Source organism: Dasypus novemcinctus, chromosome 10, assembly GCF_030445035.2.
Source record: "Dasypus novemcinctus isolate mDasNov1 chromosome 10, mDasNov1.1.hap2, whole genome shotgun sequence".
NCBI lineage: Eukaryota > Metazoa > Chordata > Mammalia > Cingulata > Dasypodidae > Dasypus > Dasypus novemcinctus.
Genome location: NC_080682.1, coordinates 102,236,531 through 102,263,467, shown reverse-complemented (window position 1 = coordinate 102,263,467; position 26,937 = coordinate 102,236,531). Strand labels below are relative to the sequence as shown.

General features: G+C 39.9%; 1 protein-coding gene across 3 annotated transcripts in view; it reads right to left on the bottom strand.

Moving 5' to 3' along the window:
• The window catches only part of LOC101414826 (E3 ubiquitin ligase RNF121), a 113,806-nt gene that overhangs the window by 40,029 nt on the left and 46,840 nt on the right, over nt 1-26,937 (bottom strand). For all 3 annotated transcript variants that reach the window (XR_011649957.1, XM_058305883.1, XM_058305882.1), the window contains exons 4-6: nt 8,275-8,429; nt 4,733-4,840; nt 1,796-1,916 (exon numbers count right to left, since the gene is read on the bottom strand). Coding sequence is in view for 2 of the 3 variants with exons in the window: in XM_058305883.1 (XP_058161866.1) it covers nt 1,796-1,916; nt 4,733-4,840; nt 8,275-8,429 (384 nt within the window). In the remaining variant the exon portion in view is untranslated. The remainder of the gene's footprint in view (nt 1-1,795; nt 1,917-4,732; nt 4,841-8,274; nt 8,430-26,937) is intronic.

Here is a 26,937-nt window from a genome sequence, read left to right as displayed (position 1 = left end):
GTGAGGACTCACAGATAAAAGGCATGGCAAGGAACAGAGTTGAGGGGTTTTGATGTTGGAGCTTTATGCTGAAGCCTTAAGCTGGAGTCCCAGGAAGCAAGCTCACAGAGCAAAGAGAAACCAGCTCCAGGAAGAGAGGAACACTGAGCCCAGGAAGAAGCAAGCCCTGGGAAGAAAGGAAACTTGAACCCAGAGATAAGCAAGGCCCTGGAAGGGAGGAACCCAGGAAGCCTGAACCCTCACAGACATTGGTAGCCATCTTGCTCCAACACATGAAAATAGACTTTGGTGAGGGAAGTAACATGCTTTATAGCCTGGTATCTGTAAGCTCCTACCCCAAATAAATACCCTTTATAAAAACCAACCAATTTCTGGTATTTTGCATCAGCACCCCTTTGGCTGACTAATACAAGTCTCCAGAACCAACGTCTCACCAAGTCCTGTTAAACTTACTTCCAAAATATTCCTCAAATACGCCTGTTTCTCTCCATTTCCATCATTCCTACCCTTATCCAAGCTACCTTCACCTTGTCTAGACTACTGCAATTGTCTCTTCCTTTTTTTAAAGATTTATTTTTTTATTCCCACCACTCCCTCATTGTTTCGTGCTCACTGTCTGCCTTCTGTGTCCATTTGCTGTGTGTTCTTCTGTGTCTGCTTGTCTTCTCTTTAGGCGGAACCAGGAACCCATCCTGGGACCTTCCAGAGTAGGAGAGAGGCAATCAATCTCTTGCACCACCTCAGCACCCTGGTCTGTGTCTTTCTTTTTTTCTTTTTCTTTTTTTAAGATTTATTTTATTTATTTCTCTCCCCTGCCCTAACCCCCCCATTGTCTGCTCTCTGTGTCCATTCATTGTGTGTTTGTCTGTGTCTGCTTGTATTATCATTAGGCAGCTCCAGGAACCTATCCTGTGACCCTCCGGAGTGGGAGAGAGGCAATTACTCTCTTGCATCACTCAGCTCCCCTGTTCTGCTATGTCTTCTCATTTTGTCTCCTTTGTGTCTCTTGCTGCATCATCTTGCTGCACCAGCTCTCAGTGTCAGCCAGCACTCCTGAGCAGGGCAACATTCCCACATGCGCCGGCACTCCACGTGAGCCAGCTCGCTCTGTGGGCCAGCCTGCCCTCACCAGGAGACCCCGGGCATTGAATCCTGGACCTCCTATACAGTAGACAGGAGTCCAGTTGGTTAAGCCACATCCGTTTCCCTGCTGTGTCTCTTATTGTCTCTCCTCTGTGTCTCTTTTTGTTGCATCATCTTGCTGCATCTCCACTCAGGTCAGCACACCTGCACAGGCCAGCATGCCATGAGGGTCAGCATTCTTGTGGGCCAGCACTCCGCACAGGTCAGCTCTCTGCTTGGGCCAGCTCACCATATGGGCCAGCTTGCCTTCACCAGGAGGCCCCGGGAGTCCAACCCTGGACCTCCCATATGGTAGACGGGAGCCCAGTTGCTTGAGCCACATCCGCTTCCCAATAGTCTCTGAAATAGTTGTAAATGTCCCACTCTAATCCATAGAACCCTCTTCAATCTGTTTTCTACACAGCAGAAAGAATGATCTTCACAACCTGTAAATCTGATAACATTATTCTCTTAGAATACTTCAAAAGCTTCCTAAAAATCAAAATCCTTCATTTGGCCTATAAGTTTTAAGAAGCAGTCTCCATGCATACCTATAACATGAAGGATTTTATATAGCTTCTCTCACCCGTCAGTGTCTTTTCTCATACAAATGATACTATCTTGAACTCTTTGGTGGTGGCAGGAGGCAGTATTAGAGCCCAGGTGAACTCACCCCTATGGTAGCTGCCATGTAGTCTGCACACATTTCTGCAAAGTCCCGCTCAAGAACTCCATAGTACAGGCCATAAAAGAGGAGAGAAATGCCAAAGTCCATGGCATCTTCTGGTTTGATCCTGTAAGGGAAGCACATGGTAATTTAGGCCTGCCTTGAGACACAACTGCTTTGGATTACTACTCTGGGACACACAAGGCAGGGCCTAAAGCTCATGGCTAGAGCAGTGTTGGCAAACTACTGCCAAATCTGGCCTGTTCCTTGTTTTCATATGGCCTGTTGGTATTGCTTGAGCAGGCTAGCACTATGGGCTGTGGGGACCAAGCCAGGGTACCTTTTTCTGCTCTTATTTCTCACCCTGTTGCCAGTACCACCTCACAAGCTGCCAAAGACTCACACCGGTTGTCACCGACATGTTGGGCACTGCTGAGGACCATGTGCTGGAATTTCTGCCTGGACATTGGCAACTCACTAAGTTACTTCATCTCCAGCCAGATACCCAAGTTGAAATGGATGAATGCTCCAGAAGGAGAAAAGGATCTGTGTGTCACTGGAGCAGAGAATAAAAATGTGGCCATCTTGTCAGGCTCCTCCATCAGAGACTGTCTCAGCTGATGGCAACTAAATATGAAGCATGCACAGAACCCAGAATGGCCACTTCAAACAAACAAGGTGGGAAAGGACAAAAGTTTCCTCTCGTTATATAAGTACCTATGTAATATTGTAAATTTTGCCTTTTGGCCTGCAAAGCCTAAAATATGTACTATTTGGACATTTACGGGAAATGTTTGCCTATCACAGATTTTGAAAAAAAGGTAAGAAAGTTAGTAAATATTTTTATATATAGTTTACCATAAAATTTTAAGTAACAGCTATACACATTCTGTATTATGTTATCAAAGTTAAATTTTGGTTCTAGTCTATTACTAAGGATAAAAATCTTTCCAGTAATATTAGGAGATTCATTTTAACAATTCTAAAAACTAGTAACTTGCAACCTTGAGTCCATAATGTTTATTACAAGAAACATTTGTTTAAATATTTGTACAAAGAATTGTTCACTTAAAATCGTAAAGTATATTCATAAGTTGCATTTGCTCATCACCCTCGTAACATTTAACCCACTGACTAAACAGGATTGACCTTATGCCAATTAACCTAATCAGTAGCATAACAAATAGTGAAGAATGTCAATTATGTTTTCCTCCTTGCATAATTTAGGCAGGTAAAAAGAAATAGTAATTACGGAAGAAACATCTTAAAAATAATGCAGAATGTTGATTTTTTTTTTTTTTTTTAAACCACATAGGCTAGGTAGAAAACAACCTGAAAATATCTTGGTTTTCTTATATGACAGATGTTAGATTCCACACTGGTAGATTCCTCCAAACCTTTCAGGAGCTTGTTTATTTTTTCAGACTGCACTGGAAGAAAAAATTCTATGGGTATCCTCTCATTATATAGTAGGTCCTATTTTTACTTGTTCTAAAATAAACTCATTTTAGTTTCAAAGAGACTTCTGCCTATAGTGGTCCTAGGTTTGGGGAAGAGGCCAGTGGTCATCCCTTCCATGAACTGAAATTTGGATCCTAAATCACTTAAGCCTCAGTACTTTCCCAGGTTGAGGATTCTTCATCTTCCATAGCCTATAGACACAATTACCTCAGCCAAGAAGCCACATTTCTAGCCTCTTCTGCCCCATCTACTCACTATACCTCCAGTTCCAGAGCCCAAGATTTCTTGGCTTCTGTCTCAATTGTGGGGAAACCTATTATCTGGTTAAAATCATTTGGAAAGCTTCAGCCACAAAGAGCACAGAAGACAATATGAACCAAGAGCCAAAATTTCACTCCTGAGAATATACCCTAGGAAGCAACAGAGCAGTGTTATCTGTGATAGTACTACACTGAAAACCACCTAAGTGCCCAATAATGGGGCAGGACTTAAAATGTTGATGGGTTAACTTCCTACAGTTGTTTTCGTAGAAAACTGACAGGCTGAAAGTCAGCTGTGTTACAAGGCAACGATGCTTATATATTAAATGTGATTTTTGATTAGGATGCTGAATCTGATTGGGAAAACTGAATAACTGATAAATAGCTGGTGGGATATACAGCCTTTGACTTCCCTAAGTATGGCTCATTCTTGAAAATGCATGTGTCCCTTCAGGGGCATGGGACTTCTAAGCCAAGGTGGTTCTTGAATCCATCTGTGTGGTCTCATTCCCACACACCTTGGCTGTCATGGTACCCTGGGACTACTGAGAAGACTCCTAGAAGCGCTGCTGTGTTTCCTGTCTTATATCCTTCTAAGTGGATCTGTTGCCAGGTGTGACCAATTATACTTAAAAGAGTTCAACTGTCTAGTCCAGGTGTCAACAAATGTTTTCTATAAAGGACCAGATAGTAAATATTTTAAGTTTTGCAGCCCATATGGTTTCTGTCACAACTACTTGACACTATTGTATTAGCAGAAAAACAGCAAGAGACCATACATAAACAAAGAAGCACAATGTGTTCTAGTAAAACTTAATTTTAAAACCAGGTGTGGGCCAGATTTGGCTTGAGGAGTCTAGTTTCCTGACCCCTGGTATAGTTGAATATACTACCGCTCTGGCAGACTGGACATTGCAATAAATAATATACATGTGGACAAGGATATGGTTGTTAGGGTGATGGGGTTATGGGTGACTGACTATAATCATTATTCTTTTCTTACATTGTCTTTTCCATTAAAAAATAAGATAGTGGAAAATATAACCAGACATTCTTTTGCTTTTTGCCAGCACAATCATTCTATCTTTCCACAACCCAGGTTCCCTATCCTTGGTGTCACATCCTCTTTGTTAATACCCAAGACTTATAGCCCGAAGGAAGGTATACCTCACCAGCCTCTCTTCCCTAAAGACCAGCAATAAGCAAAAGCAAAGGTACTCACTTGAATAATAAGTTAAGACCAAAGAGAGTAAACATGACAGCCATGTAGCCAACGATGCCAGTGGCATAGCTGATTTTGTAGATAAGCAGGAACCACTTATAAACCAACCTGGAGAAGGGAAAAAAGGTTAGTAGAGCTGACATAGAAGCTCTGGCCTCAGGGGCCTCTGGACCACCAGAATCCCTTATTCTCACATCAGATGAGGACATCAGACTCTTTGTTCAAGATTTAATGAGCAAATCCAGTTACTTTTCACTTCCTTAATTGTAGAAACACCTCCAAAAAACAGAAAGCAAGTGCTGTGCATATTCCAGATCTTGGACCACAGGAAGAAAAGAGATCCCTGAAAGGAGGCCTCAGCCTCAAACAAAAAGCACAGAGAACCTCAGACAACTATTTCATCTCAGTATGTCGGCCAAATTCAGCTTAGTTGGACAAGTAAGTTATAACCAATAAATAAAGCTATGCTCAGAAGGGAATAGGTGGGGAAAGTTAGTTATTCTTACCAGGAAAGAGAATTCAATAAAAGATGATTAAGAAGTAGAATTAGCCACAGGCTTTTGTACCTGGGTCTGGTTAGTCTGACCTATCCACAGGCCAATAATGACAAGAGTGATCTCTAAAGAATGTTTTTTTTTTTTAAGATTTTAAAAAAAATTTATTTCTCTACCCTTCCCACCTCCCCAGTTGTCTGCTCTCTGTGTCCACCCACTGTGTGTTCTTCTGTGACCACTTCTATCCTTATCAGTGGCACAGGGAACCTGTGTTTCTTTTTGTTGCATCATCTTGTTGTGAAAGCTCTCCATGTGCACAGTGCCATTCTTGGGCAGGCTGCACTTTCTTTGGCGTTGGGCGGCTTTCCTTACAGGGCGCACTCCTTGCGCGTGGCTTCCCTACGCGGGGGACACCCCTGCGTGGCAGGGCACTCCTTGCACACATCAGCACTGCGCGTGGGCCAACTCCACACGGTCAAGGAGGCCCGGGGGTTTGAACCGCAGACCTCCCATGTGGTAGGCGGACGCCCTATCCATTGGGCCAAGTCCGCTTCCCGGATTTGCTTCTGAAATTATTTTTTTCAGAGGTGGGAGAGGGGCTGGCAAAATAAATTTTAATTGAATTGGATGTATGTGGGAGCAAGGGAGGGGGGTTGGTCAGTATTCCTGAAGGAGGAGCAGTGCTCCCCAGAATCCAATGAAGAGCAGCATGGAATCTGATTGGTTGACCCCAGATAGGTTCAGGAAAGAAAGATGATTCCCTGAATGCACCAGAGCCTTTTAAATGCTATGGGGGCAAGTCTCTGATAGCAGGAGCCACCACCTGTGATGAGAGCTAATAAACAATTTAGCCATTTGCAGGTATAAGCCTGCCTGGTTCCTGAAAGCCAACTAGGTTACTGCTAGGCCCCAGGAAAGAAATTCAAGGCCCTACATGTGCCTCCCTGTTGTTGTTAAACCTGGGTGATGGCTTCACAGGCTATGAAAAGGCCTCAAACTTTCCCTAAAGGACCACACACAGTGCCATCATCCATGGCTTGCACTGATCAAATGAGATACAGTGGAAAGAATGTGAATTTCATTCAGGTCAGGCAACAATTAAGCTGGATTAAGTGTGGTCTTATTAGCTGAGTAAACCCATGTAAGTCATATCACCTCTCTGAGACAAGTTTTCTTATTTGTAAAACGGAGAAAATCCATGCTACCTTTTTCACTGGATTGTACAGAGCCCATTGCCTATATATAACGTGCTAAATAATACTGAATTAGTTAATGAGGATGTTTATGAAAATACTTTTAAACTGTAAAACACTATCAAATATTAGTTATTATGACTCCCCACCCTCATGTTGTAGATACATTTTCAGTCATTTTAACTAGAATGGCTAGAAATTGACACTGTTACTTAGTGACCTTTTTTTTTTTTAAGATTTTGTTTTTATTTATTCCCCCTCCCCTGCCACCTGCACTCAGTGTCTGTTCTCTATGTCCACTCGCTGCACGTTCTTCTGTGTCTGCTTCTCCTTCTTTTCCATCCTCTCCCCAGGAGGGACCAGGAATTAATCCTCAGACCTCTAACGTAGGAGAGAGGCATTCAATTGCTTGAGCCACCTCAGCTCCCTGGTTTGTTATGTCTCTCATTGTCTTTCCTCTGTGTCTCTTTTTTTGTTGCATCACCTTATGGCATCAGCTCACAGTGTGGGCCAGCTCTCCACAGCACAGGCTAGCTCGCCTTCACCAGGAGTCAAGGAAACTGAACCCTGGACCCCCCCAACTGCTTGAGCCACATCTGCTTCCCACTTAGTGACTCTTAACATGTTTTATTGCACTTTTTCTTCATTATTGCCCTATGAGATAGCAATTACCTCATTTGGGGAGATGAAGAATTTGAGGCTCAGAAAAGTGGGATCGTACAGGTCAGAGAGTTAACGAACAGCAGGACTGGGGGTTCCTATCCACATTCATCTGTGTCAGAGCTTGTATCTTCTATAATGGTCCCTTAAGTAAATTATTGCAGCCAGAGAGGAACTTCTGGATCACCAATTCCACTTGAAAGATGAACTTTATACAATGAAACTTGAAGGCCAGGAAAAGGCTTACAGTAAAGCAGAGTATAAGGGGAATGGGGAAAAGCACAGTTTGCAATTTGGGAGACTTTGGATCAGGTGGTCATAAATTTGAGGTGGCCAGTTCCTCTATTAGGGTCTCCTAGACCCGTGTACTTACCAACTGTAAGAGGTGCTTTTTCTCTATTTCCTCCATTAAACTACTCTTTGAGAGTGGGGACCCTGTCTTATCCAGCTCTGTATCCCCAGTGCTGAGCACAGGGCCTGGCACACAGCAGTTGCTTACTGAATGAATGAGAAAACCTCCTTTTTTTCTAAATGACCTCAAAAGCTGACTGGAGAACCAAACAAAAAAATGCATTTGGATAAATGCAAAGAATTATACAGGCAGTGGCTGTTTCATGACCCAAGAAGTTAACATTGTTTGTTGGAAAAATGGTTCATTTGCTGGGATTCTCTCATTCAACAAAAATTCATAAAGTAATCCATAGTAATACACCATGCTCTGTAACAGGACCTAGATATACAGTAACAAATATTTGAACTCTTAGTCATATTTAATGGGGGAGCAAGACACTCAAAATAATATTCAGTTATAAATTATAACATTATAAATTATGAAGGAAAACTACAGGGTACTATGAGAGACTATAACAAATTAATTCATAGATCAGAGAAGAAAATAACATTTTAAATAAGGCCATAATTATCACTAGCATTTGCTTTTTATTTATTTCTTTCTTTTAATATAAACAGCCCTTGATATAAACCATAAAATAACCTGTGGGGAAATATTCTGAGGGTTTTATCTATGAACAGGGGGTAAATCCCCCAATGAGCTTATTTGGAGGAACCCCAGGACAAATAATCTTGGCAGAAAAAAATTGCAATTTTTTTTCAGTCTAAACTCACCCTCCTCCAATGTATCCCAACCCATTAGCCTTAGGAAACCTACGCTCTTTCCCAATTACTAAACTCTCACCTTGGTGTTGTCTGTACTAGAGGTTTTCGGGTGGCTCGGAAGGTAACAAAGGCAGTGACGGCAGAGAACAAGATCCAGATCGCTAGGAACCTCCACCAGTGCAGCTTCACTGTGAAATAGAGGGGGACAACCCACATCTGAAAGAGGGTCACCATCTGAAACACAAACACAAGCACTTCAGCTCTAGCCAGTTCCCTCTGCACCTCTATCCACAATCCCAGAATGCATCTTGAGTTTTCCCTTTTGGCCAAATCTCCTACATTTCCAATTTTGGATAATGGTATCTCCACTCAGTGATAACGGTTAGGAACCTGTGAGCATGTGTGTCTCCTTCCTTTCATCCCACATGCAAATACTCTTGGATATTATATTTCCTTTCCATTTGAGCCCTTACTATCTCCTGCCTGACTGACCACAGCAACCTCTTTGTTAGTCGCCCTGCATTCAGTGTCTCCCCCTCTAATCTATCCTTTCAGTAGTGTTAGAATGTCATCTCTAACACACAATCTTGAACATGTCGTTGCCCTGTTTAAAACCCTCTAATGGTCCCTTACGTATAGGATAAGGTCCAAGACCCTTAGCCAGATAGTGAAATTCCTCCACAATATGGACCCAAACTATCATTTTGAGGACCACCTCCTACCACTCCCCATGCCCTTGGTTGACTCCTTCAGGCTAAAACATCCTTCCCACCTGCCTTTCTCTCTATTAATATCAGAGTCAAGACACATGAAGCCCTAAGTCTCCTTCCCAGGCAGAATTAGTCATGACTTACTAGCGTTTCAAAGGTGTTTTCTTTTCTACAATTACAGTGCTTATCTAGGGTATAAAGCTGGGCTTAAATTCATTCTGTAGTTAAATGCAAGCCTCTTGAAGGCAGTGAGTAGGTCATATTCATATGGTTCCTCCATGTTGAGAAACTGTCTGGCACATGATAGGTCCACGATAAATATGTATAAAAAAATGAATAAATGTAGGACTGGAGCCAAGAGAGAGGCACATTTCTACACTCAAGAGTGCCTATTTTACTTTCTCCTTCTTCAGATTTTTATGTCAGACTGGTTAGCTAAAGAGTTTCAATGCAAAGAAAAAAAAATTCTCGGGGAGGAGACGTAGCTCAAGAGGCTGAGCACCTGCTTCCCATGTAAGAAGTCCTGGGTTCGATCCCCTGTACCTCCTAAAATTAAAACAAACAAAACAAACGAAAAAAACAACTCTCACTGGGGAGCAGATGTAGCTCAGTGGCTGAGTGCTTTCTTCCCACATACAAGGTCCTGGGATTAATCCCCAGTACCTCCTAAAAACACCACCACCACACAATTCTGATTCTAAGACACATGTTTGTAGTAGTCACCAGTTTTCTGCTCCTTGATATATTCTACCTTCCTCCTTCAACAATCCTGATTTCACTAAGTATCACTCTTCTCAGGTGAATAGCAGGCATAAAAAGAAAGAAGTTAAAGATAAGGAGCACCGAATGGAGGTTTCCTTCATAATGTCATAAAAAAAACCACACACTTTTTAAAAAAGTGTTATGGAGAGGAAATAAAGGCTTTGACAACTGATATGTATAGTTTACATTCACAGCATACCTCAAAGCAGACTAATCACATTTCAAGTGCTCACTAGCCACATGTGACAGGTGACCACTGTACTGGACACACAGCTTTTTAGTGTTTAGTTGCCTGTAGTCACTATTCTCATGGAAGATGGCACTGTGGCAAGAAAAAGTCTTGGTGTTTTCATTTACAGATTTTAAAAAAAGGGCAGTGGGAAGAAAATGGTGAGCAGAGCTATTTTACTTTAGGGTTCCAGTTCTGTATATCCAAGTGTGCTAGGCTAGCTACTGGTCAGTGAATAAGGTAGCCCTCATACCAATTCTATTGCATAGAAACCTGCAATTGACACTTTGAAACATTCTAAAATATTTCTGCCTTATAGAAAAAGTATAGAAGCACAAGGATATGTTAAAAATAGCTACCTAAATAATGCTCCAGGTGTCATTCTAGAAGGTACTGGGAAAAGAAAGAACCAAGAGGGAAGCAGATTTGGCTCAATGGTTAGGGTGTCGGCTTACCACATGGGAGGTCCAAGGATCAAACCCAGGGCCTCCTGACCCGTGTGGAGCTGGCCCACGTGCAGTGCTGATGCACGCAAGTAGTGCCGTGCCACACAGGGGTGTCCCCCACATAGGGGAGCCCCATGCGCAAGGAGTGCGCCACGGGAGGAGAGCCGACCAGCGCGAAAGAAAGTGCAGCCTGCCCAGGAGTGGCGCCGCACACATGGAGAGCTGACACAAGATTACACAACAGAAGGAGACACAGATTCCCGGTGCCACTGATAAGGATAAAAGCAGTCACAGAAGAACATACAGCAATGGACACAGAGAGCAGACAACTGGGGGGGGAGGGGGGTCAGTGGGCAGGGAGAGAAATAATAAATAAGTAAGTCTTGGGGAAAAAAGAACCAAGAAAAAACACCACACAGACAACTGCAGATTATTCAATCTAGGGAACAGGGCAACCAGAATCATGATAGTAAAAGGGGTTAGAAGGTGTTGAAGTGTGGCACCAAGGCCTGCAAGGTCTTTGGCTCTCATGTTGTTTGCTTTAACAGGTTTACAGGATGTTTACAAGACAGTAGGCCCAGACACTAGAGAAGAATTAAAGGCACATGGTCTGGTCATATCTGTCCTCTCTGACAAAGAGCAGGAATTCCTAGTCTCTTTGGCAGTTTGATATTTTATGAATCCAAAAAGAGAAAGATTATGTTTATAAACTATCCATTCCTCTCAGTGTAATACCCTTTGATTATGTTAGATTTGGCTAAGATGTCTTTGATTAAATTACCTGTTAAGATTAGGGCTTTGATTCAACAACAAGGTATGACTCAGGTTGAGTTCCTGGCCCCTGGTAGGTCTATATATACATACGCTCACTAAAGAAGACACACAGGAAGAAAGAGAGCTCTGTCATGTTTGATCCTGGGGCCCTGGGGAGAGACTGAGCCATTCACCTGATTGTCTGCAGCTAAGAAAGCCTGGAAAGAAGCAAGTCCTATGCCAGAGACTGATATAGGAAGCCCTGAGAGACAAGTCCTATGCCAGCCTACAGCTGGGATCAGAAGAAGCTGGGCTTACGGAGCCTTCAGAGGAAGAGGAAGCCCAGGAAGACCTGGCAGAGATGAACAGCTATCTTATTTCAACACATAGCAAAAGACTTTGGTGAGAAAGCAACCTTGAGGTGGACTCTTTAGGATCTTGAAACTGTACAGTTTTACCCCAAATAAGTACCCTTTATAAAAGCCAACAGATTTCTAGCACTTTGATCGGCACCCCTTTGGCAGACGAAGTCTCCTTCTAGCTTTTCAAAAAAGTTGGCTCTTGTATAAAAACAACCAGCCTCCCTTAACAGTCACTTTCCCACCCTCCACCAACAGTATGCTCTATGGGTGAATCTGAGGTCAAGATAATTTTCTCTACATGAGCTAAAGTTCTGTATATTTTAGGTGAGGCAAGGGGCAGAAGACCTGGGTTCTATCTGGGGTCAAAGACAGACATAATCGGTTAAGTCTGGGCTTTATTATAAAACAAATGAACAACCTTGCCTTTTTTTATAACCTTCAGTCTTGAAATTTTAAGGTATAAAGAAGTTACTCAAACTCCCATGATAAAAAAAAACAACTAAGACAGGACTTTAGGGACAGGATAAGACTCTTTGAAGCCAAATGGCTGAGTGGAAGTTTAGGAATCCACAGTTCTAGTTTTGTTTTGCTTCTAACTAGGAAGGTTCTAAGGCAGTTCTTTCTCCTTGAAAGAAGGATTGATTTCTCAGACTCCTCCAGTTCTAATATATTAAGGTTCTGTTAAGCAGTCCTGGACCTTGGAATTCCTGGGAGAGTGGAGGCAGAGTTCACTTACTCATTGATCCAATTTACTCTGCATTTAACAGGCAGAAGAACATAGAAATAAACACAGTCTCTAGTCCCCGGTCCTCAGGAGCTAACAACAAGAGAAAGGCACAAATCAAACCCTTCTTTTAATGATTTTATTAACCTTCAGACCCTTTCCAGAAGTCCAAATAGAAATTATTAAAGAAGAATGAACAAAATGGAATGATTCAGTATAGTGAAATGACCACAGGTTTTATAATCACAAACATCTAGATATCCCAATATAGCTATTTACTGTGTAGGCAAGTCACTTAACCCTGATAGGTCTCAGTTTCCGAACTGTAAAATAGGGTTAACAGTATCTATGGGAAGCAGACTTGGCCCAATGGATAGGGCGTTTGTCTACCACATGGGAGGTTCGCGGTTCAAATCCCAGGCCTCCTTGACCCATGTGGAGCTGGCCCATGAGCAGTGCTGATGCACGCAAGGAGTGCCGTGCCACGCAGGGGTGTCCCCCGCATAAGGGAGCCCCACACACAAGCAGCGCGTCCCGTAAGGAGAGTTGTCCAGCGCGAAAGAAAGTGCAGCCTGCCCAAGAATGGCGCCGCACACACGGAAGGATGACGCAACAAAAGGAAACACAGATTCCTGGTGCCGCTGATAAGGATAGAAGCGGTCACAGAAGAACACACAGTGAATGGACGCAGAGAGCAGACAACTGGGGGGGGAGGGGTGATAAATAAATAAAAAATAAATCTTAAAAAAAACAGTATCTATGATCATCATAAGAGTGTACAGATTAAACGAGTTACTGCATGACATGCAATGAGAATATATAACAATGTAAGCATTCAATATATGTTAGCTATTCTATTTAAATTGAATTAGTGTGTGTAGATATATATAAACAAATGTAGTACATATGCACTCAGTAAATGAGAACACTTCACATAATCGAAAGTACATAAAGTCATATAATCAAGGGGGCAAACACTGGGATGAGGCAACCAAAATAATCAGCATAGTAAAAAGTAGTGGAGTTACAACAATTTCTTTATAATGTTTAATTTGTCTTTTCCAGGAAAAATAAACTAAGTGAAAATGCTAACCAAGGATTTGAGGTCACTTTCAGGTATCGAGGCACTGTCCATTGGGAAGACTTGAAATCTAGGTTTCCTAAAAAGCAGCAGCTGCCTGAGGCAGAGCAGAGGCCTAGTGAACAGAACAGTCTACCATGTGAAAAAAAATGGTAAGTTACAAGTTTACCTGGTTAATTTCTTTCTTTGATTTGCTCTTAAAGTTTCTCCTGCAGTATTTACTGGTATTTTGCTTAACATATAAATTTAGGCTTCTTCACCAAGGAAGGCATTTTTAATGTCTAGTTTGGCTAAATGGATGAAAATAGGGGATTCTCAGAACAATGGCGGGGACTCTGGTGCCATCTGGTGGCAACACTTCTGTAAACACATTTGGTTCAATTATTTGTTCAAGCACTTGTGACTATTCTGTGAAAAATAGAGAATAGGAAGCCTTGGCCTTGACTTCTCCAGCACTTGGGGTGATGAGACATAAATATGTGAATCAGGCGATCACACAAAGCATCAAGGATCAAGATGGGAGTTCAGAGGAGAGAGGGAGCAACGTGGGCAAGTGCTGTCAGGAAAGGTTTCCTGGAAGAGGAAGAGCTCTGGATGATTCTGAAGGAAACTTGGATTTGACTATGTCGAAGAGAGAGTGAAAGCCATTCAATTTTCTTTCCCTGAATCTGTAAATATGTAGTTGAAGAGAAGACTTGCCTGAAACCAACTCACTGATTCATTTGGCAAACATTTACTGAGGGAAACTCCCAGCTTCTCTGATCTGGAAGACTGTATAGCAATACCCCACTTATCACTCCTTAAAGCTGGGCAGTTAAGATGATTATGTGAGATTTTAACAGTGAGAGATAGTTCATATTTAAACAGATTGCGTTTTTTAGTTAAGACCCTGCCATCATTAGAAGGTAAGCTGGCAGAGATGGAATCAACATCTGATAATTACTTCTAATCCATGTGAAGGGATATTAGACAACCTTTAGAGCCCTTTCATCTGAGAGGAACTATACAACTCATGAAGACAGTCAGAAAAGAGCTCCCAGATCATGTCCTTTTCTGAGCACCAGCTGCCTTGCTAGTCTGCTGACACTTTGTATTTTTTTATTTTTAGAATTGTCATCACTTCAGCATCACCATACACAGTGGGACAGAGATCATCCACCATTACTTGGCTGAAAAGGAATATTGTGCATAAAATGAAAAATATAAGACCAGGGAGTAAAACAAAGAGACTCACAGCTCAAAAAAATACTGATAAATGGACTGAGGTCAACCAGAAGGAGGTGCCTGGGATATGCTCATGGGTCTCTTTGCCCAATATTTTCACAAATGATTTGAATGAAAATATAAATTATAGGATCTGCTCACCAAATAGAGAATAGCACAAAGAAGAGGGTGTGGAGAGCAAAGCAGTGAACATAGAAAAAAAATGTGACTCAGGCAGTTGAGTACCTGCTTACCACATGAGAGGTCCCAGATTTGGTTCCCAGTGCCTCCTAAAGAAGACAAGCAAGACAGTGAGCTGACACAACAGGCTGGTGCGGTGAGCTGACACAAGATAACAAGGTGATTCAACAAAATGACATAATAAGGAGACACCTAACAAGCAGGGAGCAGATGTGGCTCAAGCAACTGGGTCCCTTCTACATGGGAGGTCCCAGATTCAGTTACTGGTGCCTCCCAAAAAGAAGTAAACCAGACACAACGAGCAGACAGCAAGCATAAACAACAAGGCAGGAAAGAAATAAATAAATTAAATAAATCTTAAAAGAAAAAAAAAAGAACAAGCAAGACCCAAAATACAGTTTGTTTCTAGGTTCTTCTATCTCTAACAGTCTATGAACCAAAAAGCTGACATGAAAACCTAAAACCACACAATGAAACGTAACTAACTGCCCAAGAATAAGATGGCTAAGGAGTAGCTTAATAGCAGTTCACGTCAAACAGACCTAGGGGTTTAGGTTAACCACAAAGTGCCAGAAAATACATGTCAACAGAGTCGCTATCCAGAAAAGCCAAGGCAACCATAGGCTGCTTTAACTAGGAATATAATCAGAATGGAGGTAGCAGCTCTACTGCTCTCTGCTCTGTCAAGGCATGCCTGGGGCCCTGGGATAAGGTCTTGGGACCACACTGTACAAAGAACACAGACAAACAAACATGGCCATGAAAAGGTGATAGCAACCCCAAGTGCTGATCAAAAGATGAAGAGATTAAAAAATGTAAACACATGCACTGGAATATTATTCAGCCATAAAAAGGACTGAAGTTCTGATACATGGATGAACAATGAAGCCAGATAACAGGGACAGATATTGTATGATTTCACTTATATGAAATACCTAGAATAAGAAATTCATAGAAAGTTTAGTATAGGTTACCAGGGGTTATGGGGGTAGGGGTAGGGGGATAGGAAGTTATTACATAATGGGTACAAAGTTTTTGTTTGTAGTAATGAAAAAGTTTGGTAATTTGTGATGGGTAATGGTAGCACAATACTGTGAATGCAATTAATATCACTCATTGAACATATGGAAGTGATTAAAATGGAAAATTTTGTGCTGTTATTTTTTTAAATTGTGCTAACATACATACAACAAGAACCAAAAAAAAGCACGGCCTTAAGAGGGCAGCCAGGATTACAAAGGCACTGCAAACTAATAAATCATATAAGGAGCAGCTCAATGCACTGGATATTAAGCCTGGAGAAAATCACAGGAGAAAATGGCTATCACTTTCAGTTATCTGAAGAGTTATCAAGAGGCCCAGTAACCAGATATACTCAGTTTAGTTTCTGTGACCTGGCAAAACCTTATACAAAGCTGGAATACACTGCAGGGCAGAAACTTGTTTGACAATCCCCTGCTACCACATCCCCAACAAATGATCATCCTTACCTCATGAGGTAGACCATCTCATTACTAACAGATGTGCTAGACAGCCTCATGCTTACTTGAAAAATCTACATTCATGTCCCTTCTGCCTCTGGGTCTTACTGTCCTTCAGAGAGGCACAGGGTAAATTTACTCCCCATTTCATATGACTGAGGCTCTCCTAATACCTAGAATTCAGTCTTTTCTCCAGGCAAAAGTGTGAGTCAAGCAGTTAGTTAAATACTTACTGAATACCATGTTAAGACTGGAAATTCAGAGATGAAAAACAAAAACTTAAGTCTACTAGGGAAAAACAAATAACTAATGCAATGTGATAAGTGCTATAATGGAAAAAGTCCAAGTGGCCAAGAAATAAAGTACAAAAGAGAGGTCTTTCACTCAATGTGAGGAAAGCAAGGAAGGCTTAATTGATCTGTCTTAAAGGCCAGTAGGGCCAGGAAGAGAAAGGGATCATAATGAGTGTTCCAGGAGGAGGGAATGCTTGAGAAAGTACAACTGGTATGAGGGAGGGGTGAGAGATGAGGTTAAAGAGGTAAGCTAGAGTCAGAGGAGGCTGATAGATATATGACACGGAAATTTTTATTATACTCTGAGGGCAGTAGGCCCTCCTGCCCCCCTGTGCCCCCTATCACCCCCCTGCCCAAAAATATGAATTACAGCCCATTAACATCTTGGTCAGCATTCTCTAGACACATTTTGGTAACCCTCTTAGTGTCTTGGTCTGAGAAAAACCCATAGAACTTTTAAAAACTATCCAGGTAAAAGATTTTACCATGCATCCATTCTAGGAGGGAAGAACAGTTCAGGAGGTAGGGATTTGAAAAGATACTATAGGGAAGTGGACTTGGATAGGGTGTCCGCCTACCACATGGGAGGTCCAAGGTTCAAACCCCGGGCCTCCTTAACCCCTGTGGAGCTGGCCCATGCGCAGTGCTGATGTACGCAAGGAGTGCCGTGCCATGCAGGGGTGTCCCCCGCGCAGGGAAGCCCCACGTGCAAGGAGTGCGCCCCATAAGGAGAGTGAGCCACCCAGCACGAAAGGAAGTGCAGCCTGCCCAGGAATGGTGCCACACACACGGAGAGCTGACACAACAAGATGACGCAACAAAAAGAAACACAGATTCCCAGTGCCGCTGATAAGGATAGAAGCGGTCACAGAGGAACACATAGCGAATGGACACAGCAGACAACTTGGGGGGGAGGAGGAGAGAGAAATAAATAAATATTTAAAAAAAAAAAGAGATATACATTTGGTAACAGACAGAGAAAATGAAAGCTCCTCCTTGGAGATCTTTAAATTTAGTACACTTTTCCAGGCATAAACTTATTCCTTCCCCTCACATCCCTGAGAGAGCTAAGGGGTAAGTAATATTAGACTCCCTGAACAGATGATGAAAACTGCGCAACAGAAAGCTCAAAAAGCAAGTTTGGCCTGGGCCAGGTTTCCAATTCACATCTTTTGTTTCTCGATCCCTGCCCCCTAGCATTCACTGAGTTTGTAGGAAAACCATGGAGAGGTTAGGGAGGCAAGATGATGTAGACAGTAAAGGGTGGTGGCTATGAAAGTACCTGAAAAACAAGGAAAAGACTGGACAAAATCCAAGGAAAGGACATGGGGAAAAGTCATTAAAAAAGAAGAATCAGGGGGCTTAAAAACAGAAATGACCATGGAAGAAAGTGACAATTTCTTGAATCTTCTGAAAGAAACACATGGAAAGAACACTTAACCAAGAATCAGATTTTAGTTTTAGGCACAGGTCTTCAATTTAATGGTTATGTGTTCCTGGCAAATTGCTTTAGGATTCTATACCTTGGTCTACTAATCTGAAAAATGGAGATAAAACCCTACCCTGACTATCTCATAGATGTAGTGAAACAACAGATGGTATTTTAAACTATCAACAAATTTAATGTAAACAATTTACAGTATTACTATTGTTGTTGCTGTTACTATAAGGAACAGTATCTGATATTTAAATATAGAAAAAAAGTAGGATCTCTTGCTCCACATGACAGTTAATTTAGACTAAACTTCTCTTAAGCTGAAGGCTTTATTTATGCTCTGAGGTTATAAAAAGAGGTGTGATAAACTTTTCACAGTATAACCAGTAGGGTGGGCATACCTGCTCAAAATCAGTCATGAGTGGCACACATCCATGCTACTTTAGATCCCAAAGTCTAGGAGAGTGGTTCTTAACTAGGGGCGATTTTGTTCCCCTGGGACATCTGGCAATGTCTGGAGACAGTTTTGGTTGTCATAACTGGGAACAGTGCTGCTGAATTCTAGGAGGTACAGTGCACAGGACAGACTCCCACAGAAACAAAAAGCATCTGACCCAAAATGGCCCCAGTTCTGCTGTTGAGAAACCCTGGTCTAGGAAAGCAGAGCTAGTAGCTACTGTTAGGTTGGGCTGCCAACCTACACTAGGAATGAACAGAAAATTTCATTTACTTTGGGAGAAAATAGTGCCTTATCAATTAATTCCATTTCTTGGCACACCATAAGAAACATTTAGAGCTCTGATTACTAATTTCAAATTTTTCATGATTCTACTACTGAAGATCCACTTTCTCATTCCCCATTCCTCTCCACAATAGGCATTCTAACGTATTTAATAAACGTATTTTCATTTGTACATATTTTTGCAAACTGTGTATTGTTTTCCATGTTTGTATTTCTTAATTTATTGGCAGTGGGATATATACCTTATTGTTTCTTATTTTTTCCACTCAGCACTATGCTTTCAAGTAAGGAAAGTTGCTAGAAAAACACCTAATGTGGTGCCTTTAACTGCAACACAGTATCATGATTTACTTCCACATTTTGCCTATTGACCTCAGAGATAGTCTCCAACTCCTAGATGAACATGCAATGAACACTTTTATATGTCCCTTTAAGGTATGTAACAGGGTATATGTCTGAGTAGTGCTATACTGATAGCCAGAATGGCTGCACCATTCTTTGCTCCCTCAAAGAAAGCATGAAGGTTCTTATAGCCTCTGATCTCTGCCAACACTTAGCATTAACTAGCTTTCTATTTTTTGCCAATCTAATAGTTGTAAAGTAAAATCTCACTGCTGTTTTAAAGTGCATTTCTCTAATTACTAATGACATTAAGCATGTCTTCTCATGCTTGATAGACTACTGGACTTCCACTTCTGTAAAATTTTCATATCCTTTGCCCATTTTTCTATTGGAGTTGCTGTCTTTTACTTGCTGATTTGTAGAAGTTCCCTTATATATACCATATATTTGTCAGTTTTAGATATTACTAATCTCTTTTTCCATTTTGTTATCAGTTAACCTTGCCTATCCTATCTTTATGGAACAAAAATTCTTAATTTTAATGTGATCAAGTACATCAAATCTTTTGTCTGTTTGCCTGTTAACTGCATAATTTTACCTCACATAATTTTTTAATCCATCTTGAATCCCATTTTATAAAGAGTTATATAGGAATATAGTTTAAAATTTTTTCCATGTTTTGAGCCAGTTTTCTGATCACAATCTATTTAAATGAATATCTTCTTCTTTGATTGGTGGTTACAATTTTATTATATATTAACTTCCCATTACACATGGATTTGTCATGGAAATCTTCATTGTTCTACTGGTCTACTTGTCTAGTATTATGGTATGTCAACATCTGGTACGCTAAGCCCCTAATAGGTTCCTTTCATTCTTGCTTTTATTTTGGCACTCAGGTGCAGAAAAAATGAATTAATCAGAATCCTTGGTTGATGAACACTCTCATCAATGGTGTATACATGAACCACTTTTATTTTAATTATTTTTTAATAATAAGATAAATACTGAACCTACCACCCAACGATCTGGAACATTTAAAATTACTTCTATTGAGCTATGTGTTCTTCCCTAGCTTATCCTCTAGTCTCCCTCCCATTCAAGGTCAGCATCATCCTGAATCACGAATTTATCATTCCCATACTTTTAAAAATACAGTCTTACCACACACATATATATTTTAAAAACACAGGGGATGTGGAGAGATCGGAATACTTATTCACTGTTGGTGGGAATGCAGAATGGTACAGCCACTGTGAAGGTCTGTTTGGCAGTTCCTAAAGAAGTTGAATATAGATTTGCAAAGTGACCGTGCAATACCACTACTGGGTATATACCCAGAAGAACTGAGAGCAGTGACATGAACAGACATCTGTACACTGACATTCACAGCGGCATTATTCATGATTGTCAAAAGATGGAAACAACCCAGGTGTCTATCAACTGATGAATGGATAAACAAACTGTGGTATATTCACACGATGGAATATTATGCAGCTGTGAGAATTGAAGTCACAAAGCATATGACAACATGGATGAGCCTGGAGGACATTATGTTGAGTGACACAAGCCAGATATAAAAGGACAAATACTGTATGACTGCTTTACTATGAACTAAATACACTGTGTAACATAAAAACAAAACAAAACAAAAAAAACAGAGAGGGGAAACAGGGATATAGGAAATGAAAACATGTTATGCTATTGAAACTAAGTTGGTATCTTTTCAAATAGTAACTATAGATGTAGGATGTGTAATACAAACCTCAGGGTAGCCACAAAGAAAACATTTTAAAAATACATAGAAAAAAATGAGAAAGGGATCAGTCAGATACATCACAAAAGATCTACTACACAGAAAGGATGTTGCTATAAAGGAAATGAGACACACGCACAAAAAGATATGATATAAAAAGTAAAGGACAAAATGGCTTAAGTAAGCACTGCCTTTACAGTAATATACTGAATTTTAATGGATTAAAGTCTCCAATCTAAAGACAAAGATGGGCAGAGTGGATAAAAAAGCATGGTCGAACTATATATTTCTTACAAGAAACTCACCTTAGACCCAAAGACACAAATAGGTTTAAAGTGAAAGGCTGGAAAAAGATAAGTCAAAAGCTGTCACAAGTGAAATTGTGTCACTGATGTGGAGACAGTGGCTACGGGAGTTGCTGAAGGCAGGGAGAGGGAAAAACAGGAGTGATATTGGGGCATTTTTGGGACTTGGAGTTGTCCTCAATGATATTGCAGGGACAGACACAGGACATTATATATCCTGCCATAACCCACTGAATGTAATAGGGAAGAGTGTAAACTACAACATAAACTGTAATCCATCCTGTGTAGCAGTCCTCCAAAATGTACTCATCAAATGCAATGAATGTGCCACATTAATGAAAGAAGTTGTTGATGTGGGAGGAGTGGGGGTGTGGAAGTGGGGTATATGGGAACCTCTTATATTTTTTAATATAATATTTTATGTAATTATGTATGTTTTAAAAAAATGAAGAAAAAAAAAGCTGTTACAAGAGACAATAGCCTACTTGGCAGAAACAGAAAAGACAATCCTCAAATTTATTTGGAAGAGTAAGGGGCGCTGAATAGCCAAAAACATCTTGAAAAAGAACACAAAGTTAGAAGACTCCCACTTCCTAACTTTAAAGCTTACTACAAAGCTACAGTGATCAAAACAGCAGGATTCTGGTACAAGGGTAAATACACAGACAAATGGAATAAAACTGACACTTCAAAAATAGACCCTTACGTCTACAGACACTGATCTTTGACAAGAAGCCAATTCCACTCAATTGGGATAGAACAGTCTCTTTAACAAATGGTGCTGGGAGAAATGGATATCCATATGCAAAAGAAGGAAGGAAGACACCTATCCCACATCATATATAAAAATTAACTCAGCAAGGATCAAAGACCTAAATATAAGAACAAAAACTATAAAACTCTGGGAAGAAAATATAGGGAAGGATCTGGTGATTTCTTTGATTTTATACCCAAAGCACAAACAATAAAAAAAAACATAGATAAATGTAAAAACATTTGTGCAAAGGACTTTATCACAAAAGTGAAAAAAAACAACCTACTCAATGGGAGAAAGTATTTGGAAACCACATATCCAATAAAGTTTAATACCCAGTATAAAAAAATCCTACAAGTCAACAATAAAAAGACAAACAACCCTATTTTAAGACTTGAATAGACAATAGGATATAAAATGGCTATAAAAAACACACACAAACACACGAAAAGATGCTCAACATCATTAACTATTAGGGAAATGACTACAGTAAGATACCATTTAACACCCACCAGAATGGCTACTATTAAAAAAACAAAAAATTACAAATGATAGAGAGACTGTGAAGAAATAGGAACACTCTTTCACTGCTAGTGAGAATGTAAAATGGTGCTGACACTGTGGAAGACAGTCTCACAGTTCCTCAGAAAGCTAAATATCGAATTACCATATGAACTGACAATTCTCTACTGGGTATATACCCAAAAGAACTGAAAGCAGGGACTTGAAGTGATATTGGCACACTAATGTTCACAGCAGCATTATACACAATTGCCAAAAGATGGAAAACAACCCAAGTGTCCAACCAAAGAAGTGATAAACAAAATGTGAGATATACATACAATGAAATACTACTCAGCATTAAAACAAAATAAAGTTCTAGTTCATTCAACAATATGAACTTTGAAGAAATTACACTAAGTGAAATAAGCCAGAAACAAAATGACAAATACTGTATGATCTTACTGATATGAAATAATTAAAATAAGCTCATAGAGATAGAATCTAGAATATAGGTTATCAGGGACTAAGTTGGTGGTAGGGAATGGAGAGTTAATGCTTAATTGTACAGAATTTCTATTTGGGTTTATTGCAAAATTTTTTTTTTTAGTTGGTTTGTTTTGTTTTGTTTTGTTTTATGAGGTACCAGGGTGCCTGAACATATGTGGGAAGCCAACACTCAACCACTGAGCTACACTGGCTCCCTCAAGTTGTTTTTTTCATTTGTTTGTTGTTTGTTTTGTTTTTAGAAGGTACCAGTGGTCAAACCTAGGACCTCATTTATGGGAAGCAGGAGCTCAATTGCTTGAGCTACATCTGCTACCCACTGTAAACTTTTGAAAATGATTGATGGTGATGGTAGCACAACATTGTGATTGTAATTAACAGCACTGAATTATATATGTGAAGGTGGTTAAATGAAGAAATTTTAGCGTGTATATATGTTACTAAAATAAAAAACAAAATATAGACTTCCGGGTAGATGGTGCTGGGCAGGGTTCAACTCTCCTACAAAAACAATGGAAGAGGAGCAAATAGCTGTCTGAGGGAGCTCTTTGGGTATCTACAGATCAAGAAAGCACTATATATCATCCAGGAGGGAGAGCAACAGAGGGATGAAGAGGTCAAAGCAAAAAAATCGTGTGTTACTAGACCTTGTAGCTGGGAACAGCACCCATCCCCCAACTTCAAGGGGAAAAGCCTGGGTAAATCCTATGATTCAGTGTGGCCAACTGAGAGGGGAATGGATGCCTTCCTCCCTGGGAGGAAGGAGAGTGCAGTAAAGGGCAGAGAGTGATTTCTCTTAGGTGAGTTTAGCCAGGGGTGCCCATTTTGAATCTCGAATCTGGCCAGACCAGAATCAACAGAGATTGGAGGCTGAAAAAGACACCTCCTCAGAAAGGTTTGCTCCATCTGCTGGGAGGTCAGGAAATTACAAGAGGTAAAAGTTTTGGAGGCCTTTATATCCAGGCACTCTTGGCTATGCTCTGTGCCCCATTACTGGGTCCCTGGCCCTGTCTTGATAAACTAAAGCTGGGAAATCTTAAAGATTCTTAGAGTAAGTTGTATAAAAAAATCAATGAAGAGTCATGAAACAAAGCCACATTGCAAGAGAGACAAACTGACCATCAGAGTAAATTCACCAACGTATTCACATTCCTAGACATCAAAAAAAAATCATAACCATACTAAGAAATGGGACAATATGGCCCAGCAAAAGGGTCATATCAAAAACCTGGACAAGACATAGGATTTAAGACAAATAATCAATGACGTTCACAAAAATCTCCTAAGTCAATTCAAGAAGTTGAAGGAAAATACGACCAAAGAGATAAAGGATATTAAGATGGCTCTGGGTGATCATAAAGAACAACCTGAAAGCCTGCAAAGAAAACAGAGCTTAAGGGAAGGCAAGACACAATGGATGAGATTAAAAATACATTAGATTAAAAAAAAAAAAAGACAAAAAAATACATTAGATGCATATAATAGCAGACTTTAATTCATGGAGGACAGTCCTAGTGAAATCAAGGGCAGAACATATGAACTTGAAAAGAAAGGAGAACAGAAAGAAAAAAATGTAACAGGGTCTCAAGGTATTGAATGGCAACACAAAACGCACCAATGTTTTGGGATGCTGATACGTGTTATCGGCATCCCACAAGGGGAAGAGAACTGAAAAGGGGCAGAAAGAATATCTGAAGAAATAATGACTAAAAACTTCTCAACTCTTATGAAATATATAAATATCAATATTGAAGGACAATGCACCCCAAACAGAATACATCTGAATAAACCTGAGACATCTACTCAGAACACCAAATGCCAGAGATAAAGAGAGGATTCTGAAAGCAGCAAGAGAAGAGCAACGCATTACACACAAGGGAACCGCAATACGATTAAATGCCAATATTTCATCAGAAACCATGGAGGCAAGAAGAAAGCAGTATGATGTATTTAATGTACAGAAAATGAAAAACTTTGAGCCGAGAATTCCTTAGGAAAAATACACCAAATATAAGACATGGACTACAGTTAGTAGTAATATTTTGACGATGCTCTTTCATAGTTTGTAACAAACGTTTCACAACAATACAAAGTGTTGGTGGTGGGAAGATGAATGGGAGCCTTGTATGGTGATATACATGTTTGTTTCATAAATTCACAAAGTTTACTATACATTTATTCTTTATGTATGTTCAAATATGAATGATATACTTCAATAAAATTTTATTTTAAAAGAATTTCGAGGTTGAGTTTCAAGTCTTCACAAACAAAAACTGAGAGAGTATGTTACCAAAAGACCAGATTTACAAGAGATACTAAAGGGAGTGTTATAGCCTGAAAGGAAAAAATAAGAGCAAGAAACTTGGAGAAGAATGTAGAAATGAAGATTATTAGCAAGGGTAACTTAAAGAATAAAAAGTTAGACAACAGTAAGATATGACAACGAAAATCCAAAGGTCAAACGGACAAAGTAATACCTTTACATAATAACATTTAACACTAAAGGATTGAATTCCCCAATCAAAAGACATAGACTAATATTCTTGCATCAATGCCAAAGACGTACTGTGTTCATAATATGGGGATGTGGAAAAAATGTCAAATGTATGCTATGGACCACAGTTAGTGATAATAATTTGATGATATTATCTCATAATCTGTAACAAATGTTCCACAACAGTGTAGTGGTTGGTGACGGGTTGTTGTATGGGAATTCTACACATGTGCACGATTGTTTTTTAAGTTTACAACTTCTGTAATAAAAATATATTAAAAAAAAAAAAAAGACTGATAGAATGGATGAAAAAATATGAGCCAACATATATGCTGTCTACAAGAGACTCAATTCAGAAGTAAGGACACAACAGGTTGAAAGTGAAAGGTTGGAAAAAGATATTCTGAGCAAATAGAAATAAAAAATACATCTGGAGTAGTGATAGTAAATACTAATAATAGACAAAATAGATTTTAAAACTTTTATGGAAGAAGAGATGAAGATGGTTCCTATATATTTTTAAAGGGGCAATTCACCAAGAAGAAATAACTATAACAAACATTTATGACATTTAAAAAATAAAGAAGGAAAATAAAACAAAATAAAAAAAAACATTTATGAACCTAACCTGGATAACCCAAGATACATGAAGCACATGCTAGCAAAACTGAAGGGAGAAATAAACATCTCTACAATAATAGTTGGAGACTTCAATACACTACTCTCAGGATTGGATAGAGCAGCTGAATACAAGATAAATAAGGAAACAAAGAACTTGACTAATAGGATAAATAAGCTAGACCTAACAGATATTTATAGAGCTGTACACCCCAAAATAGCAGGAAATGTATTCTTTTCAAGTGCTCATGGATTCATCCCCAGAAGAGACCACATGTTGGGTCACAAGACAGGTCTCAATAAATTTTAAAAGACTGAAACTATACAAAACACTTTTTCTGATCATAACCAAATGAAGCTGGAACTCAATAATGGACGTAAAAAAGGGAAAATTCACAAATATATGGAGATTAAACAATATACTCTAATGTGATCGGTGGATCAAAGTAGAAATCACAGGAGAAATCAGTAAATATCTTAAGACGACTGAAAACAATAACACCACATATCAAAACCTATGGGATATAGCAAAGACAGTACTGAGAGGGAAATGTATAGCTCTCAATGCTTACATAAAAAAAGAAGAAAGAGGGGAGGAGATGTAGCACCACTGCTTGAGCACCTCTTTCCCATGGGTTCATTCCCAATTTCTCCTAAAAATAAAACAAACGAAAACACCAACTCTCATCAGGGAGTGGATGTAGCTCAGTAGCTGAGTGCCTGCTTCCCAAGTATGAGGTCCTACGTTCAATCTCTCGTATCTCCTAAAAAAAAAAAAAGAGAAGGAGGAACAGGAGGAACAAGAGAAGGAAAAGAGCTAAAATTAAAGACCTAACAGAGTACCTGAAGGAACGAGAAAAAGAACAGTAAACTAATCAGAAACCAAGCAGCAGGAACAAAATAACAAAGATCAGAATAAAAATAAATGAAATTAATGAGGAAAAAAAAACCATAGAGAGAATCAACAAAACCACAAGTTGGCTCCATGAGAAGATCAACAAAATTGACATACCCTTAGCTAAAATGACAAAGAAAAAAAGAGA